Source organism: Bufo bufo, chromosome 1 (genome assembly GCF_905171765.1).
Source record: "Bufo bufo chromosome 1, aBufBuf1.1, whole genome shotgun sequence".
Lineage (NCBI taxonomy): Eukaryota > Metazoa > Chordata > Amphibia > Anura > Bufonidae > Bufo > Bufo bufo.
This window is the reverse complement of record NC_053389.1, coordinates 834557356-834575022: the sequence shown is the minus strand read 5'-3', so window position 1 is coordinate 834575022 and position 17667 is coordinate 834557356. Positions and strand designations below refer to the sequence as shown.

The window sequence follows — 17667 nt, the reverse complement described above, 5'->3', positions numbered from 1 at the left end:
AAATGTTCGGGTTCGGGTCTGTGTCACGAACACCCCAAAATTCGCTACGAACCTGAACTATACAGTTCGGGTTCGCTCATCCCTAATGGAGAGCTTCCTATTAAGCCACGTATCCTTGGCCTTGAGTACGAGTGAGACATCACCACAGTTAATGACCCTGTTCTTGGGAACATCTTGTGAGGCGATGAGCATGGACGCCAAGTTCACATCCTTCCCAGCCAAAATATCTTTTTTGATACTGTCCGGAATGAAATGGGAAGGTGCCACCTGGGAGCTGAGTCTGGTAGTACCTGGCGAAAAGACCTGAGAAGCAGCGGGAACCGCCGGAGGGTCTGACGCTTGGGGGGACGCGGAGGCCCGAGATTCCAGCACTGTCACCCTGGACTGAACGTCCGCTACCGAGCTGACCAGGGAGTCAATGGTGGACTGTAACTGGGACAGCGACTGCTGGATGGACGTAATCCCCGACTGGACAACCGACGGACTCAGCCTGGTCATCAGCAGTTTGTACAATTCCCCCTTACGAGCAGAAGCCGGGTGTGGAATCCTTCTTCTGTTGAGTTCTGCAATCAGCTTCGGGATCGTCCAACTTCTCAAGGACATGATGCCGGACTGGCCTGAAACTGAAGTTTCTGGGACTGACATGGTGTCATCCACGTCTGATGCCCGCGACATGCTTAACCTGCAGAGAAAGAGACACCTCTGGATAACTATGTATGAATGGGAGGTAGAACGACCAGAGCCAGGAGGAGTGAGGCCTGGGGAAAATCCGGGTAACGTACCTGAAGTTGTTAGAGAAGGCCTGTGAAGACGTTTAGTGAACCCGACCTAGGCAAAGTGTCGGATGAAAGCAACCGGCTAGAACCTGGAAGAACAAGGAGGACATGCAGACTGACCAGACCCCTGACCAAGGCCCAACCGGTACGAAGTAGATGGAGCAAAGCCTGAGCGTCCCGGGAAATGAGTGAGCATAGAGAGCTAGAACGTGCGTGAGGTAGAGGATAGAAGAACCGGCCAGGAGATGGAACAGAACTTCCAAACAGGCAACAAGAGTGAGACCGAACCTGAACAGAACCATAGGAGGGTGTGAAGCGACCCCTGTGCCCTAGAAGACCAGCGCCGAGAGAGACTAGGAGAGCCCGAAGAGTGATCGTTGAGCGATGACCCGTGAAGCCTAGGCGACCCAAGGTGAGGACAGTAACGTGACCGAACGAAGGTGACGAATGAACGCGGCCTGTGTGAAAAAGCAACCGGGGCATGCCTGACCCAGACTGAACCCGGAAGTGCAGAATTCGAGATGAGGACAGCAGGAGCGACTACGGACGGAGCCTCAGGGGAAGTGGCACATGGTGAACCCAGAAATACAGACCAGGCAGTACCAGGAAGAGGTGAGTCAGAAGGGATCGGGCTTGGGCGAACCAAGCATAGAAGTGCGGACAGGGCCTGAGCGTACCAGGAGGATGATAGCCATTGAGGAGAGCCAGAGCCTGGACGAACCCGGCTGACAGCGTCAGAACCTGGGAGAACCAGGACGGGTGAGACATGCAGGGAGAGACCAGACCTGGATGTACCAGGCAGACAAAGGTGAACAAAGCCTGGGCGTACCAGGATAAGACTAACAGTGTGATAGACAGAACCTGGGCGTACCATGATGAGATTAGCAGTGTGATAGACAGAGCCTGGGCGTACCAGCCAAACTGGTGCGGACCGAACCTGGGCGTACCAGGAGGAGGTTACACAACAAGGAGACCGAGACTGAGCGGACCCGTTCACAGGAGGACAGAAACTGATCGTTGCGGAAGGACGAGAAAACTGAAGAGAGGACGGCCTGAGTGTACCAGGCCACAAAGGTAGGCCTGGGCGTTCCAGGCAAACAGAGGTAGAACGAGCCTGGGCGTTCCAGGCAGACAGAGGTAGAACGAGCCTGGGCGTTCCAGGCAGACAGAGATAGAACGAGCCTGGGCGTTCCAGGGAGAAGCAGAAGAGAGAGAGAGACAGAACCTGGCCGAGTGAGATGCATGGTAGCCGGACAGGATGACCACCAAGCCCCTCCAGTACCGTCGGACAGACAGCCAGAAAGAAAAACATAATGACACACAAAAAAAAAACACAAATAAGTTTATCTAAAGCATGAATCCTACATGTAAGTGTTGAAACATCCGATACCCATCCTAACCTAACGCAACACAAAAAAAAAAAAAAAAAAAAAGTTTTTAGTTTTTTCCTCTTTATTTTTTTATTTTTATTTTTTAAAACACTAAGGGCTCTTTCACACTTGCGTCGTTCTGTTCTGGCATAGAGTTCCGTCGCCGGGGCTCTATGCCGGAAGAATCCTGATCAGGATTATCCCCATGCATTCTGAATGGAGAGAAATCCGTTCAGGATGCATCAGGATGTCTTCCGTTCCGGACCGGAACGTTTTTTGGCCGGAGAAAATACCGCAGCATGCTGCGCTTTTTGCTCCAGTCAAAAATCCTGAACACTTGCCGCAAGGCCGGATTCGGAATTAATGCCCATTGAAAGGCATTAATCCGGATCCGGCCTTAAGCTAAACGTTGTTTCGGCGCATTACCGGATCCGACGTTTAGCTTTCTTACCATGGCTGCCAGGACGCTAAAGTCCTGTTTGCCATGTTAAAGTGTAGTGGGGAGCGGGGGAGCAGTATACTTACCATCCGTGCGGCTCCCGGGGCGCTTCAGAGTGACGTCAGGGCGGCCCACGCGCATAGATGACGTGATCGCATGGATCACGTCATCCATGCGCATGGGGCGCTCTGACGTCATTCTGGAGCGCCCCGGGACCCGGTGCACGCCGACTCTGCGATTGGAAGTAGCGCTGACAGTGGGGGACATGTGGGCGTCGGCCGGAGGCGACCTGTGGTGGGGAAGGGAACGAGGGAGAAAGTCTTACCCATCCTGCTGGAGACGCGTGCAGGCGACATACGGGCGGCGTGCAGGCCGCTTGAAGACTCTAGGTGCGGGAGAGATGGCGAGGCGGCTCCTGACCCGGAACTGTGAACAGGAAGCGCCCAGAGGTGACAGGAACCGGTGCTTATGAGGGGTCAGACGCCCCTCCCACAAATTCAGGCTGACATTTCAGCCTTCCAACATGTATATATATAGCATCATGCACACTTTTATTATTTTATATTATATTTTATTTTGCTCTTGAGAAAAGGGGATATACCCCGAAATGCATTGAGCTTTGAATAAATAAAAAGTCTTCCATATGGAGCCCTGGTGACCATTCTTTTGGGATGTGGAGGAGATTTTATACTCTCTGATGAGGGATCTCGGCGGGGGAGGAGAAGGTATAGGTGTATTATGCTTATCCTATACCTTCCTCACTGGTGAAGTAAGTCCCCCACTCAATGTAATATAATTTTATTTCATTTTTTTTATATGATTTTATAAATATCACATTGCCACACTATTATCATTTAATAGCCGTAATATATCATTATTGATCACAAATCCTTATAATTCTGTTGTTGGTTGATTTACACCGTTCTCCTGGCGCCCCTGCGTATCATTCTTCTTTCCTCCCTCTGATTCCACCTGAGCTCAAAGGGGAACATACGCATTTTCCTTTTTTCTCACTCCTGCACAGAGTGAAGAGGGTGTCAGCAATAAGTTTGTGTTGACGTCACAGATTATTTTGCCCTTCCTCTGATCCATCAGGACAATAACTCCCAAAAAGCGGACCCTGTCTATTGAGCATCCGCCTTCACTCGGTCAGCATCCATCATTATTGCTAAAGCCAAAAAAACAGGAGTGGATCCAAAACAGAGATGACACGTGAATGGAATATTTGCATGTCTTCTGTGTTTTGTACCCACTCCTCCTTTTGGCTACCAAATCCCAAGCCAATTCTGATGTAAAATAGGGACCATGTCATACAGGCCTTACAGCTGCTACACAAACAGGATCCGTTGTGCGTCTCATTTTTCCTTCCTTCTGACAGATCAGAAGAAGGGTCAAATAAATGATTGTCAGCCAGCCCAAAAGGCTAAATAGTGGCCCAGTCAAAAAGAGGGGAGGGTCGGAACAGCATGAGAAGTCCACAGAGTGGGCCTATGACATAGTAGTGGGTGGAAGCAGCATGAGGAGACCACAGAGTGGCAAAATGACAGAGTCTGGAGGTGGCAGCAGCATCAGGAGGAGGCCATAGAGTGGCACAATGACAGTCTGGAGGTGTCAGCAGCAACTTCAGGAGGCCACAGAGTGGCCCAATGACAGAGTCTGGAGGTGGGGGCAAAGCAGCATCAGGAGGAGGCCGCAGAGTGGCACAATGACAGTGTGGAGGTGGCAGCAGAATCAGGATGCCACAGAGTGGCACAATGACAGAGTGTGGAGGTGGCAGCAGCAGCATAAGGAGAAGGCCACAGGGTAGCACAATGACAGTGTGGAGGTGGCAGCAGCATCAGGAGGCCACAGAGTGGAACAGTGACATAGTGTGGAGGTGGCAGCAGCATCACGAGACCACAGAGTGGCAAGGTGACATAAAGTGGAGGTGGCAGCAGCATCAGGAGACCGCAGAGTGGCAAGGTGACATAGTGTGGAGGTGGCAGCAGCATTGGGAGACTACAGAGTCACCCGGTGACAGAGTGGGGTGGTGGGTTGCAATACCAGTACCAGCTGAAGATGGTAGGTGAAAGAAGGAGCACTTGGCATCAGATGTGTGGAATCTGGTGGGTGGCAGCATCAGAATAGTAGCTGAGGCAGGTAGACAGAAGAAAACGGTCTCTTTTGTCAAAGTGTTGGTGTGGCACCATTGATGATCTAGTCTGATGCATTAGGCGTTGGTGGGTGGAAATCCTGGCTGATCCACGTCTGATTCATCTTGACAAAGGTCAGTCTCTCCACATTTTGGGTGGACAGGCAAGTTCTTCTTGGGGTAACTATGGCCTGTTAGCGCAATTCATGCGCTTCTCCTTCTTCTTTGTGTGGTGCCAAATCAATTAGAAGTATAAGTATGTGTACACCATACAGCTTTATAATGAGACCAGACACACTAGGTGGTTTCATGAAAGCATCTTCTCATCTTCCCTGAGCCATGGTAGAAGCGCCCCTTTATTCACAGTACATTGACTTAAATAGCAGACATGACACCTTAAGAAGAGACTATTCGCTCCTTAACCTGATAGGAGTGGTTTCTGCAACTTCAACTGAGTTCCTAGGTATATTTGAAGACTGTAATGTAATCCCCTCTTCCCCCTCCCTTATTGACCTTCTCATACATATGGTTTGCAGCCATCTAGTGGACAAAAATGTGTACTACAGAATATTATCATTATATATACATAGAAAAATAAATCCATCTCTCACAAATCCCTCCTTTTGCGGGAAATAGACCAAAGGTGAAAAGGCAAAGTGAGGTACTCTCCCAACGCCCTAAACAGCGAAGAGCTGGACTTTCCTTATTGCTTCACCAGGTCCCCTCAACTCTCTTTCGTTTGCCTTCACATTGTCCAATTTACCCCGCAACCATCAACAAGGTTTTATTTACTTAAGGATGGAATAATCTTTGTCTTTGACAGGGGCACAGCACATTTACAAAGTGTGGGCATGGATGTATTATACATTTTCCAAAATAATTTTCCTAAAATGTAGAACTATATGACAGCCTGTTAAAACCAAATTCTAATAACATTGTAGTCGCTGAACCAGTTCCCAAAACATTATTCTGGCCATGATATTAATTTCAGAATTTTTCCCATCAGTTCATTTGATAAAGTCCATCAGTTTCTTCAGATCCTTGGTGATCCTTCCATCAGGGGCAGTGTTGTCCGGAATGTAGATGCAGCAGTTCCTGTAGACCCCTCCTTTTTCTGCTGTCAAGGACCAGTCGGTTCTGTAGAGTCATCACTGGAAAAGAGCTCAGTTGTTCCACCATTCCCTGCACAGCATCACAGATATAATTCACAAATCTCTGTTGATGACAATAGAGATGTTAATCCAATCAAATTATTATTATTATTTTTTTTACTAATCATGGGAAATAATGACTCAAATCCTGCAACTATCTGAATTTTTGCTTTAAACTAGTCAGAAACTCTTCTACAGAATCCTATGGCATCCATGTATCCATGTGAGTCAAAGGATTTAGGGAGTGACCTCCTTAGTCGTGACCGGACATTGTTTTCTGATTTGATCCTACTCAGGAGGTGAGAATAGAACAATTGGCATCAGTACCCGATCAGGACTTGATCAGGGTACATTGACTACTTCATTCCACCTGCATCCTGGGTCGGAGTTTCAAATCTCCACACAATCACCAGATATCTGCGTTTTGATCATTTTGGTTGATAAACCAAATGTCAGAGTAAACGTTAGAGTCTCTACTTGTCTTCTTCAGCTGAATTATGTAAGAACAATATCCTGGAGGGAAAACACCAAAGGGCTTTCCTGTATAAATCCTGTCTCTAAGGTCAGTTTGTCATTATATTTTAAATTTGGCCAAATATTTAATGTCAATTATAGGTAAGCATGTAGGAGCCACAGATGCAACTGAACTTTGAGGTTTCTCTCTTACCAACATTCTAAATTTTCCTAGGGGATCTTTGCCACTTACACATGCTCCTAACACATATATCCCCGAATCCTGTTGGATAGGATTTCTAATGGACAGGAACAGAGGATTACACTCATTATGTTTACAGCTGTTTGGTGGGGTTCCCTTTAGAATAGTCATCCTTTGCGACAAACCTTCAGCTTTACTGACTCTAGAGGTAGTTTCCACTGGTTTATATTCCCAACACTTCAGACTAGTACTCCATTCTCCACAGTTGGTATGGTCATATCTAAACAAAATTACCATAGACTGGGTCAGTTCCAGTCACACAGATGTACTTATCAGACCAAAACCAAGTGTTCTACCTGTCATCTGTCTTACAGTCCACTATACTGCAAAAGTCAGCTTAGTTGTTCCTGACTCATCTTGATAATATATCACCGTTGGAATTTGATTTGACTGTGATTTCCCCTTTGTACAATATGGAACAAACAATAAGGCATGAAACAACATTATGGCTCTTATAGTCCTGGCACGTGATTGCAATACGATCAGTTTCTCCTTGCAATTCGACAGCAGTGGCGGCGGTTATCAGGACTTGATGTAGATCTTCAAACTGTAGCTCTAGGACTTTCCACACGTCTCTCGTTTCACCAATACCCAATCTCCTGATTGTAAAGAATGAATCGCTTCTATACAGTCTGGATTCTAGGAAACAACTAAAACTTGGAAATACACATTAGACAATAATTTGTGCAACAGACAACATAATTTGGAAAACTACTATGCTGCATCTGGAACTATTGGGGAAATAGACACCTAATCCAGGAGCATTCCCAAAGAGTACTTCATAAGGATTTAGGCCTATCTTTCGGTTAGATGTGTACCGGATAGAGAAAAACCCCAGGGGTAGGTACTGTCACCTCAGTCAGTATCTTTTAGCTGTAGCCTTTGCTACAGGCTAAATCTCCGAATATCCTGGAAAGAGATCAATATAGACACAGACATATTCACACTGTTCCACCTTTGTTCTGAATGTAGTCAATCCGCAGTCTCTGAAATGGGTAAGATGACCTTCGCATATGCCTTCCTGGAACTCCCATAGTTATCCCATCATTATTACAGCATTCACAACTAACCTAGTGGCCGCATTGTTGAACCCAGGAGCCATCCACCACAGAACCCAATCACACCTTCTCTCTCTCGATTTGCCCATGTTCAAAATCCATCCTTTTTAGGTAGAGTGCCCTCTGAAGGAAGAGTTTATTACCAACTCTCCAGAGTCCTATTATCACTTCTACCTTTATCCTTTGATGTTTCCTTTCAGCCTCTGTAGCCTGTATCTGAAAAAGGCAAACTTTTTGGAAGTCCACTGGCCCTAAGCCATCCTGTATCACACAGACTTCCACTTAACGTAGATTTCAGGTAATAATGTAACCTCTACCTTCTCAGGCAGCATCAGGGCATCAAACATCTTTCATACACTCAGCATTCATTATTGATGGATCCAACAAAATCTCTGCTTCACTAGATTAGACCATAATAATGAGTGATACCGAAGGCATACCTGGATGTTAGTAGTCCTACCCTCAGCCATCTTACCAACCTCAGTGAGTGTCTTCAGCTCTGTCTCCTGCACTACCATTGCTGGACGGAGTGGTTCTTTCTTGACAACATCAGATTAAGTAGGAACAGCATATCCTGTCTGAGATGATCCATCTTCCAGGAACCTGAAATGATCTACCAGAAACTCAAAAATGTGGTTATTAATTGGATGGAGACATTAAATTTGAATTTGAATTTTTATATTTTTATTTACTACTCCCAGAAAGCACTTTTTATTTTTATTTACAGGGGTGGGAAAAAGTATTTGTATTTACTACTCCCAGCCTCCCCCCCTCCAGATGCAGCAGAGTAATCGGATCTAATTTTGCACACCCTTAAGACGGTAATTAATTGGTGAGAGGAGTAGGAATTGCATTACTAGATGCTCCTACACATGTGATACTACCCTTAGCCATGAGAGATCATGGAACATGTTTGCTATGAGGCAATGTAATTAGATCCCAAGGACTGTATAAATAATAGGGATCCAGTATTTGATTCTGGGTTGTTAATTCCCTATGGGTGTTTCATTTGAAGGGGCTGAACATTTGTAGCTCCTCCCACGGGCGAGGAAGTGGGCAAGTACCTACAAAGTCTTCCTCCCCCCCCCTTGTGGGGAGGACTGATAGGCAGCCACGCCCGCCTTAGATCTTTGCTTGATTTAACTTTAACAATATGACAAAATAGGGACAAAATGAACTTCAATCAAGCCTAGCCAACACTAGACGTTTCTAGATGATTTTTAAGACCATACACAAAGGCAACACTTAGGATTTTCTCATGCATAGCTAAGGTAATCTCAAAAATCCAAATCCACCTAACTTTCCTGGAGTCTAGTGAAAACTTTCTCCACACTCTCTGTCCTGATGACAATGTGACTGACTGATGACCTAAACCCTTCCTCCCAGACTCAATGATCTTCACTATGCATTAAATCCCCAGCTCTACATTGGACTAAATTTTCCAAATCTCATAAATAATATGAGAAAACTCTCCATATTTTAACTAATTTTCTATAAAGCAGCATAAGTAAGTTCTCTAAATTGGGAATTCTATTCATCATGGCAAAATTGATGTTACTACTGGGTGTAATATATGTCATACATCATATAATGATGCAGATATCCCTACACTTTCACTCATATCTGAATAAGGACTTAGAATGGGTGCATTCTTAGATTGAGTAGACTGGTCTGGAATATTTCTAGTAGGCATCATAAGGGCAATTACTGCAGGTACCTTTTTAACTGATGGGACATACAATTTGGAAGGGTTATTTACAGACTAGAGTTGTTGCGATACCAAATTTTTGATTCGGTTTCGATACCATGAAAAAGTATTGCGATACTCGATACCATTCGATACCACGCGAAAAAAATAAACAAAAAAAGCCACGTGCATTCCTCATTTTTAAAAATGGCGAATCGCGCAGTTTTTATTTTATTTTTTCTGTTCCGGCATTCACCACCTAGATTTTTTTTTTATATTTTAATAGTTTGGACTTTTCTGACGTGGCGATGTAATATGTTTATTTATATATTTTATATGTGAAATTGGGAAAAGGGGGGTGATTTATACTTCATATTTTAGTGTTTTTTTTTTTTTCACTTTTTATTTAATAACTATTTCCCCCCTTAGGGGCTAGAACCTGGGATCTTTCATCCCTTTTCCTATTCACCCTGATAGATCTCTATCAGGGTGAATAGGACTCCACACTGTCCCTGCTGCTCTGTGCTTTGTGCACACAGCATCAGGGATGTTACCATGGCAACCAGGGCTTCCTGGCTGCCATGGTAACCGATCGGAGCCCCAGGCTTACACAGCTGGGGCTCCGATCAGAAGCTGCCACTGCACCACCAATGAGGGGGAGTGGAGAGGTCCCTGTGGCCACTGCCACCAATGATTTTAATACTGGAGGGTTGAGAGGGGCCGGCGCACTGTGCCACCAATGATTTTAATGGGATGGGGGGATTGAGGGGGGGGGGCACACTGCACCACCAATGATTTTACCCCTTTATACAGGAGGCGGGTACTAGCAGATCAGCGGCAGTTAACTGCCGCTGATCGCAGCTCCCTGTCAGGGGCAGGGTGCCGGCAATGCGATTCTGCTGCCGGCACCCGCCTCCTGTATGTGTTAAAGACTGACTACTGTATATGAGTCCAGACTTTCACTATTAGGCCACACAGAGCGGCGCCCAGCGATGTCTCAGCACTCACCATTTAGTCCTGGGCGCCGCTCCGTTCGCCCGCAGTGCCCCATTACTGTCTCCTCTCCTGCTCCACATGCTGCTGATTACTATCGGAGCGATGGGAGGAGACATCAGCATCACTAGTGGGCGTTCCTTCTCCCTGGCTGTAGCGCTGTCCAATCGCAGCGCAGGGAAAAGGAACGCCCACTAGTGAAGCTGATGTCTCCTCCCATCGCTCCGATAGTAATCCTATCATTGGGGGCGCAGTGCGCCCGCCCCTCCTCCGCCCCTCTCTTCTCATTGCCGCCCCTCCTCCACCCCCTCTCTTCTCATTGCCGCCCCTCCTCCGCCCCTCTCTTCTCATTGCCGCCCCTCCTCCGCCCCTCTCTTCTCATTGGTGGCAGCGGCAGCAGCACAGGGGGAGGGAGGACAGCTTCCTTCTCCCCGTGCTGCTGAGAGAGAACATGAGCGCGCCGATAGCAGCGCGCTCATGTTCAGAGATACTAGACTGCGCAGAAGCGCAGCCCAGTATCGAAAAAACGGAAATCCCGGTATCGTATCGATACCGGGACAAAAGTATCGATTGGGTATCGAAATTTCGATACCCGCAACAACCCTATTACAGACATCACTGGATATAATCCAGTGTTGGAAACTATGATAGGAATTGTGTCCTGTCTTTGAGATCCACAAACAACAGCATTTCTGTACCTGCACACACACCCCCATCCCCCATGAGGAAGGGGGTTGATGTTCTAAGGAAGAGGGAGCAGAAGGCACAGTGGGTGGTGCTGATTAGCACATTCCAGTACATGGTGTAGAGGAGGGGCTGACAGAAGAAGCAATAGTATTGTTTGTTGGACCACAAGACCCAGGAATGGATTACTTTTTAAAGTTACAACAGATGTGGTGGGGGAAGGGATGCCACATGGCAAACTTCTTTGTTCTCTGTTCCCTACCACACCCAAATCCTCCATTTTACTATACCAATATTGTCCATTCTTCTCAATTTCTTTCAACTTTAATTTCTCTCAGTCACTTCCATATACACTTTTCCACAAACTTTAATTTAATCTATCTCTTACTGCATTTGCAAACTCTAGGGGGAACTTTTACACAAAACTGCATATCTCCGGATAATACCGGAAATCGCTGCTACTTAGTTATGACAGAATGCTTTCAACTTTTATTCCTAACTGAAACTTTTCCTTTCTTTTTCTCTCATCAACTGAGCTGCCGTTAATATCTCTTCACTCTGTCCTGCAACATTAGAATTTCCCATTATTGTAGTTACACAAAGATCAAACAATTGCTATTTATCGAGCCCGCTAACTTAAGCGTAGTTGCACAAAGATCAAACGGTATCCGATTACTATAAGTAATCGCTACCGAACCCACAAACTTAAGCGCAGTTGCACAAAGATCAAACGATATAATAGTATTGAGCCCACAATCTCACTTGGTGAAGACCCCTAGTCAATTCACCGGGATACAAAATCTTAATAACTTCCAATTGCCTATGACAATTGGTGTTAACCCTTTCCTCAAAATTCTCGTCAGAACCTTGGCTGGGATCCAATTCTACGTCACAGGATATCCGACTCAGCTGTCTAACAACTTCCGTTCAGTTAGGGTTCCAGCATGTTCTACCACACAAAGAAGGAATATTTCAACAGGTTCTTTCTAACGGACAGATCAGCTATAATTTGAACCCTTCTATCGCGATAACACCAATTCAACTCTTGAGAACCCACAAAAGCGGAAGTTTCAGAGGAGATTCGTAAGAAATAAAGCTTTCTTACCTTGCCGGCATGTGATCTCGTCTGATGGTTCCGTCTAAGTCGCTCTCGTGGCGTTTGAATCGGAAGTTACGCAAGCTGTCTGCCTCACGCTCGGCGCCATTTGTTAGCGCAATTCATGCGCTTCTCCTTCTTCTTTGTGTGGTGCCAAATCAATTAGAAGTATAAGTATGTGTACACCATACAGCTTTATAATGAGACCAGACACACTAGGTGGTTTCATGAAAGCATCTTCTCATCTTCCCTGAGCCATGGTAGAAGCGCCCCTTTATTCACAGTACATTGACTTAAATAGCAGACATGACATCACTAAGGGGGTGTTCCTTAAGAAGAGACTATTCGCTCCTTAACCTGATAGGAGTGGTTTCTGCAACTTCAACTGAGTTCCTATGTATATTTGAAGACTGTAATGTAATCCCCTCTTCCCCCTCCCTTATTGACCTTCTCATACATATGGTTTGCAGCCATCTAGTGGACAAAAATGTGTACTACAGAATATTCTCATTATGTATGCATAGAATAATAAATCCATCTCTCACAGGCCCCATAGTTATCCGCCAGTAGTCCAGCGGATCTTCAATGTGGGGTGGCAGGGTGCTGTCCAAGTATGCCACCACCTGCTTGTTTAGGTCCTGCAAACAGGTCTAGCTGCTGCTGGTGACTAGTTTCTTCACTAGGCGGATAAAGAAAGCTGCTTATCAGCGACTCTAGACTCAAGTTGCTGCTATTGGAGTTGGAACTGCTTCTACCACCCCACCCTGCCACAGCAGCCATGGCAGAGGAACATGAGCGCAGAGGTTTCCCCGGTCAAACCTACGAGAGAATGGACGATGGCGCAGCGACCAACTGACTACATAAGATGTCTCTATAGTAGTTCAGTTTGTCCTCCCTTTCAGCGGGTGAAAAAAAGGCCGGTAGCAAGGGTCCAACAAGGTGGAGAGCCAGAAGTAATCCCTCTGCTGAATGCTGACAATTCGGCTGTCACTACGCAAGCAAGTGAGCATGCATCGGGTCATTTGTACAAGTGATTTGGAGGGACTCCCTGCCTCCATCTCCACTGCATACGGCCATGGTGTGTCTGGGTCCTCTGCCTTGTCTTCCTCATTGCCCTGTAGCTCCTCTGGCTGCTCCTGCTCTTCCTCTCCTGTCACCTGTTTAGAAATACCACCCATTTCGCTACACATTGCTTGTGCTCCAATATCCTCCTCCTCCTCCAGTTCAGCCCCCACAGGGCTCATGTGGCCGTGAGAGCTAGGGGCCATGTCTCCAGTCCCCTGACCAGCCAGATTTACCAGCATCTGTTGCAGGACATAAAGCAGTGGAATGACTTTGTTCATCCCGTAGTCCTGAAGACTGAAAAATAACGTGGCCTCCTCGAAGAGCCTGAGCAAACGGCAGGTGTTACACATGAGCTGCCACTGGCTGACATCGAAGTTACACAGGGGAGTACTCCTGTCCGCTTGGATCATCAAGATATTGTTTATGGCCTTTCTCTGTTCGTATAGTTGGTCCAACATATGGAGGGTGGAATTCCAATGGGTGGAAATGTCATATATCAGCCTATGTTGGGGGATGCCGTTCTGCCGCTGCAGCTCAAGGAGGGTGTGCTTGGCGTTGTACAAGTGGCTGAAGTGCATGCAAAGTTTCCTGGCGATTTTTAGGATGTCTTGCAGATGGCTGGAAGACTTCAAGAACCCTTGACAACCAGATTGAACACGTGTGCCATGCAGGACGCATGGCTCATCCCTCCTTGATGCAGCTTCGACACCATGTTCTTCCCGTTGTCAGTCACCATGGTTCCGATTTAGAGTTGTCACAGAGAAAGCCAGGATTCGATTTCTTGATGAAGGACATGTAGCAGTTCCTCTCCTGTGTGACTCCGTTCACCCTAATTTTTTTCCACTTTTCCACTACACAAGGCTTTTCAGCATATAAGTGCAACGCTGAACAGCGAATATATTTTTATTTTGCCTATAATACAGGGCAAAAAGGGCTTTAGAAAATATAACCGCCCAGCTTAGGCCCTTCCTTTTTTTTTCACTTTTCCACTACACAAAAGGCCCCAATAACAAGAACGGTTTGCTGGAATGACAGAGCTGAATAATGGCAATTTGGGTCCCCAGTCAGTGCAGCAAGGTGTAATAGGATTGTTCCTATTACCCAGGCTGTAACCTCCCCTAATGAGTCCTACTACTGTTCAATGCTGTGGAATGATTCCTCCCTATCCTTTCCCTGCACTTATAAATCATTTTTTCACCACAATCAAGTCTATCTTAGCACTTTCCCTAGCACCTGCTGACATCTCTCCCTGCACTAAGTACGCTAGTAAATGGCAGAATCCAAGATGGCTGAGGCTATTTATAGGGCTGTGACATCACAGGGCTGGTTAGCTGCTGATTGGCTGCATGCATGGCATTATGGGTGATCCCGCCTTCCAAGAGTTTCTTGCTCCATGTCCTCACACGTGTTGCAGCTATTTTAGGAAAAATGTGATTCGTTACCACGAAGCGTGAGGAAATTCGGCTTCATTGCGAATCAAATTTTTCCTGAAATTCGGATCGAATTCTACTTCGTCAGCTTCGATACGCTCATCTCTAATTGGAATAATGGTAAAGCCCTTGGTGGTCTCAGGAAGGGAGTAGGTTAATAGTAAAGTACCTGGTGGTATAGGGCAGTGAGTTAGTTATTAGTAAAGTCCCTGACTGTATAAAGCATTGAGTGGTTTAATGGTAAAGTCCCTGGTGGTCAAGGCAGTGGGTTGGTTATTAATAAAGACCTTGATGGTCTAGGTCATTTAGTAGGTTAATGGCATAGACTACAGTGGACTATAGAAATGAGTAGGTGAGTTAATGGTCATTTCCCTGGTGGTCAAGGCAGTGAAGGTAGGTTTACATCTTTTACCCTCAGCTTGTCCCTGTTGTCCAGTTTTTCGAGGCCCCATGAAATAAGGGCCCTTGGCAGTTACCATTGTGACATTCCTGACTGTGATAGGGACTGAGGGATTGGATACATTCAGTATACAAATAATAATAGACATCAATTAATAATCCATAGAAACTCTACATTAAACATGATAGAAATAGCTTGACTGCTAATTGGAAAAATAATTGGATAGTACTCCCCCCTCCACACATTTCAAATAGGCCCCTGGGACCTACATAGTTACATGCACAGCTAACAAGGTGGTTTATATAAAGAAGCATTGTCACAGACATCGGGATCATTGATGTGCACTGTTAGGCAGGTGAGGGTCTAGCCAAGGAATCACATTAACCAAACAAGGTTTTACTATCACATCAAAAGAGTGATTTATTTTATTTTATTTCATGAGTGTAATTTTATGTAGGTCTAATAATGATATCAACATCATCCCTGCCTCCATTGTCATCACTACCATCATCCTCATCAACAGCAGCACCATCGTCATCCCTGCCAGCACTGTCATCGTTGTCACCATCATTACCACCACCATTGGCATTATAACCAAGACCTTCATTGTTCTTATCCTCATCACCACCACTATCATTATTATCATCATCCTCATTGCCACCACCAGCATTATCGCCAAGACCTTCACTGTTCTTCTCCTCATCAGCAACACCATAATTATTCTCATCTCTCTCATGACCACTGGCAGTATTCTCACCATCATTATTCTCACCACCATCGGCATTATCATGAGCATTACCTCCATCAATATCATCCCCACTATCACCAGGACTGTCACCATTTTCATCATCATCATTATCCTCATGACCACCACCATTATCAACATAATCATCCTCATCACCACCATCACTATCATTATTCTTGCCACCACTACTGCCATCACCATCACCGTCATTGCTATCTTTATCTTTACTGCCACCACCATGACCATCAACATCATCCTTATCACCACGATTATTGCTAGCATGATCAACACCACCTTTATTATCATCAGCTCAGCCATCACCATAATCATCACCACTATCCTCCTCTTTCTCATCCATTGTCATTCTGTATGTAGCTCATGTTCCACAGCTCTGTACATAGATCGTATTTATTTAAACCAATTATTTTACGGCACAACTCATCAGCTCAGGTACACCAATTACATAACCACTATCATAGTAGATCCAGAGGTTCCATATCCCGGGCTCTACAGCTTCAGGGTGGAGGTAACCCTTTGAAGTTGAAGGAGTTACCTTTAAACACAGAGGCCTTGATTTATCAAAGTAGTTGTGTCATGTATTTTTTTTTCTTAAATTTTGTCTTTGACTCATTCGTGTTTTAATGGTCTTTCACTTGTATTATTGCAACATTCGTGTCATTGCTGGTTGCTTCAGGGTTTGGATTGGTGCCATTGTGTTCAATGTCAGTTTATTTTGCCACTGCTGTGTGTATCCTGGTCCCAGTTACTTGTGGTGTGAATTGAGCCAATGTGCGTGTAGCCTTCTCAGTCTGGTATTGCGAGGGTTAATCCTTCCCGTGTTGTGTGTGTGGTTCTGCATCTGTTTACCTAATTGGTCCGCTAAGTCTGCTATATAGCCCTGAGTTTGGTGGATAACTGTTGAGTGCTGTGACCTACTCTGGTTGTGCAATCATGTCTATCCATCTGTCTGCGTGTGCTTTCTTCAGTCTGTATTCCTGCACCACTATGTCTGTACTCTGTCCAGTATCGACTGTGTGAGAGTATTGTGCTTACTTCCACTGAGACGTCTTGACCACTGCCATTCAGTATCCGCCGTGTATGTCTGGGTTCCAGAATTTCATTCCTGAAGTCCATGTGTCCAAATTCCTGAAGTCTCTATGTCTTCTGCACTCTTACTGAGCGTGAACAGGTTCATGCAGCTCTTACTGTGTGATCAGATTCCTGCAGCACCTATCGAATGAGAACGGGTTCCTGTGTCTGTTGTAATGGGTTCCTGATTTGTTCATCTGTCAATGCTCCGTATTTTGTGTCATGCCAGTGTCTCTGGTGTTTTCACCACTGTCTCTGACCTCAGTAAGTCAACTGACTATCCCAGGATCCCTGTACACAGGTTAAAGGGTGAATAACGGGGATGCACCAGAATAATGCCCTAGGTACAGTGGTTCCACATTCATTGGCTGTAACAATCCATGCAATTTATAATGGTTTTGTAATATCCCATTTTGTGGCTTAAGTAAAAAGGTCAGATTCTGTTTTCAGATGTTTAGGGGGCGTCATGCAGTTACATTGGTTTTTGACCTTATGCATCAATTGTGACTTTCAGACAAGTTCCAGTTCCCTCCCGCCATAACTTCACAGAAACAGTACTTCTACATGGTGTAAAAAAAGAAAAAATTGTAATACACTTTATTAACTGATTTAGTTAGTTTTCCTAAAGAGATAGTCAGCCATTCTCCTGGGCACTTATGTGCTTTAAATTCAATATATCGCACATGGCCGACTTCATCGGCATTTCACATTACAACAACAGGGTACCGATGTACCATCGTTTTTAGATTTCATTACAGGAACTCGTCCCCAAACAGAAAAAATAAAATTACATTAAAAGAATGGTTAACCAGATAAAAAAAAAACTTCACAGAGTTTT

The 17667-nt window shown here is 45.5% G+C and overlaps 1 protein-coding gene across 1 annotated transcript; it reads left to right on the top strand.

The window, feature by feature from the left end:
• The first annotated feature begins 418 nt into the window (after positions 1 to 418).
• On the top strand, positions 419 to 16510 carry LOC120990450. The gene is made up of 3 exons (XM_040419285.1): positions 419 to 714; positions 15453 to 15809; positions 15864 to 16510. The coding sequence occupies exons 1-3, from the start codon at positions 419 to 421 to the stop codon at positions 16276 to 16278; spliced, it is 1068 nt and encodes a 355-aa protein (XP_040275219.1). The 3' UTR covers positions 16279 to 16510.
• Positions 16511 to 17667: the final 1157 nt, after the last annotated feature.

Excerpts from the sequence above, each read along its gene's own strand:
- LOC120990450 (XM_040419285.1), top strand. The coding sequence starts at position 419 with ATGGTGGACTGTAACTGGGACAGCGACTGCTGGATGGACGTAATCCCC. Across the intron at positions 715-15,452 it reads AGACACCTCTGGATAACTAT|GTCTAATAATGATATCAACA; the intron begins GTATGAATGGGA and ends AATTTTATGTAG. Across the intron at positions 15,810-15,863 it reads ATTACCTCCATCAATATCAT|CACCACCATTATCAACATAA; the intron begins CCCCACTATCAC and ends TATCCTCATGAC.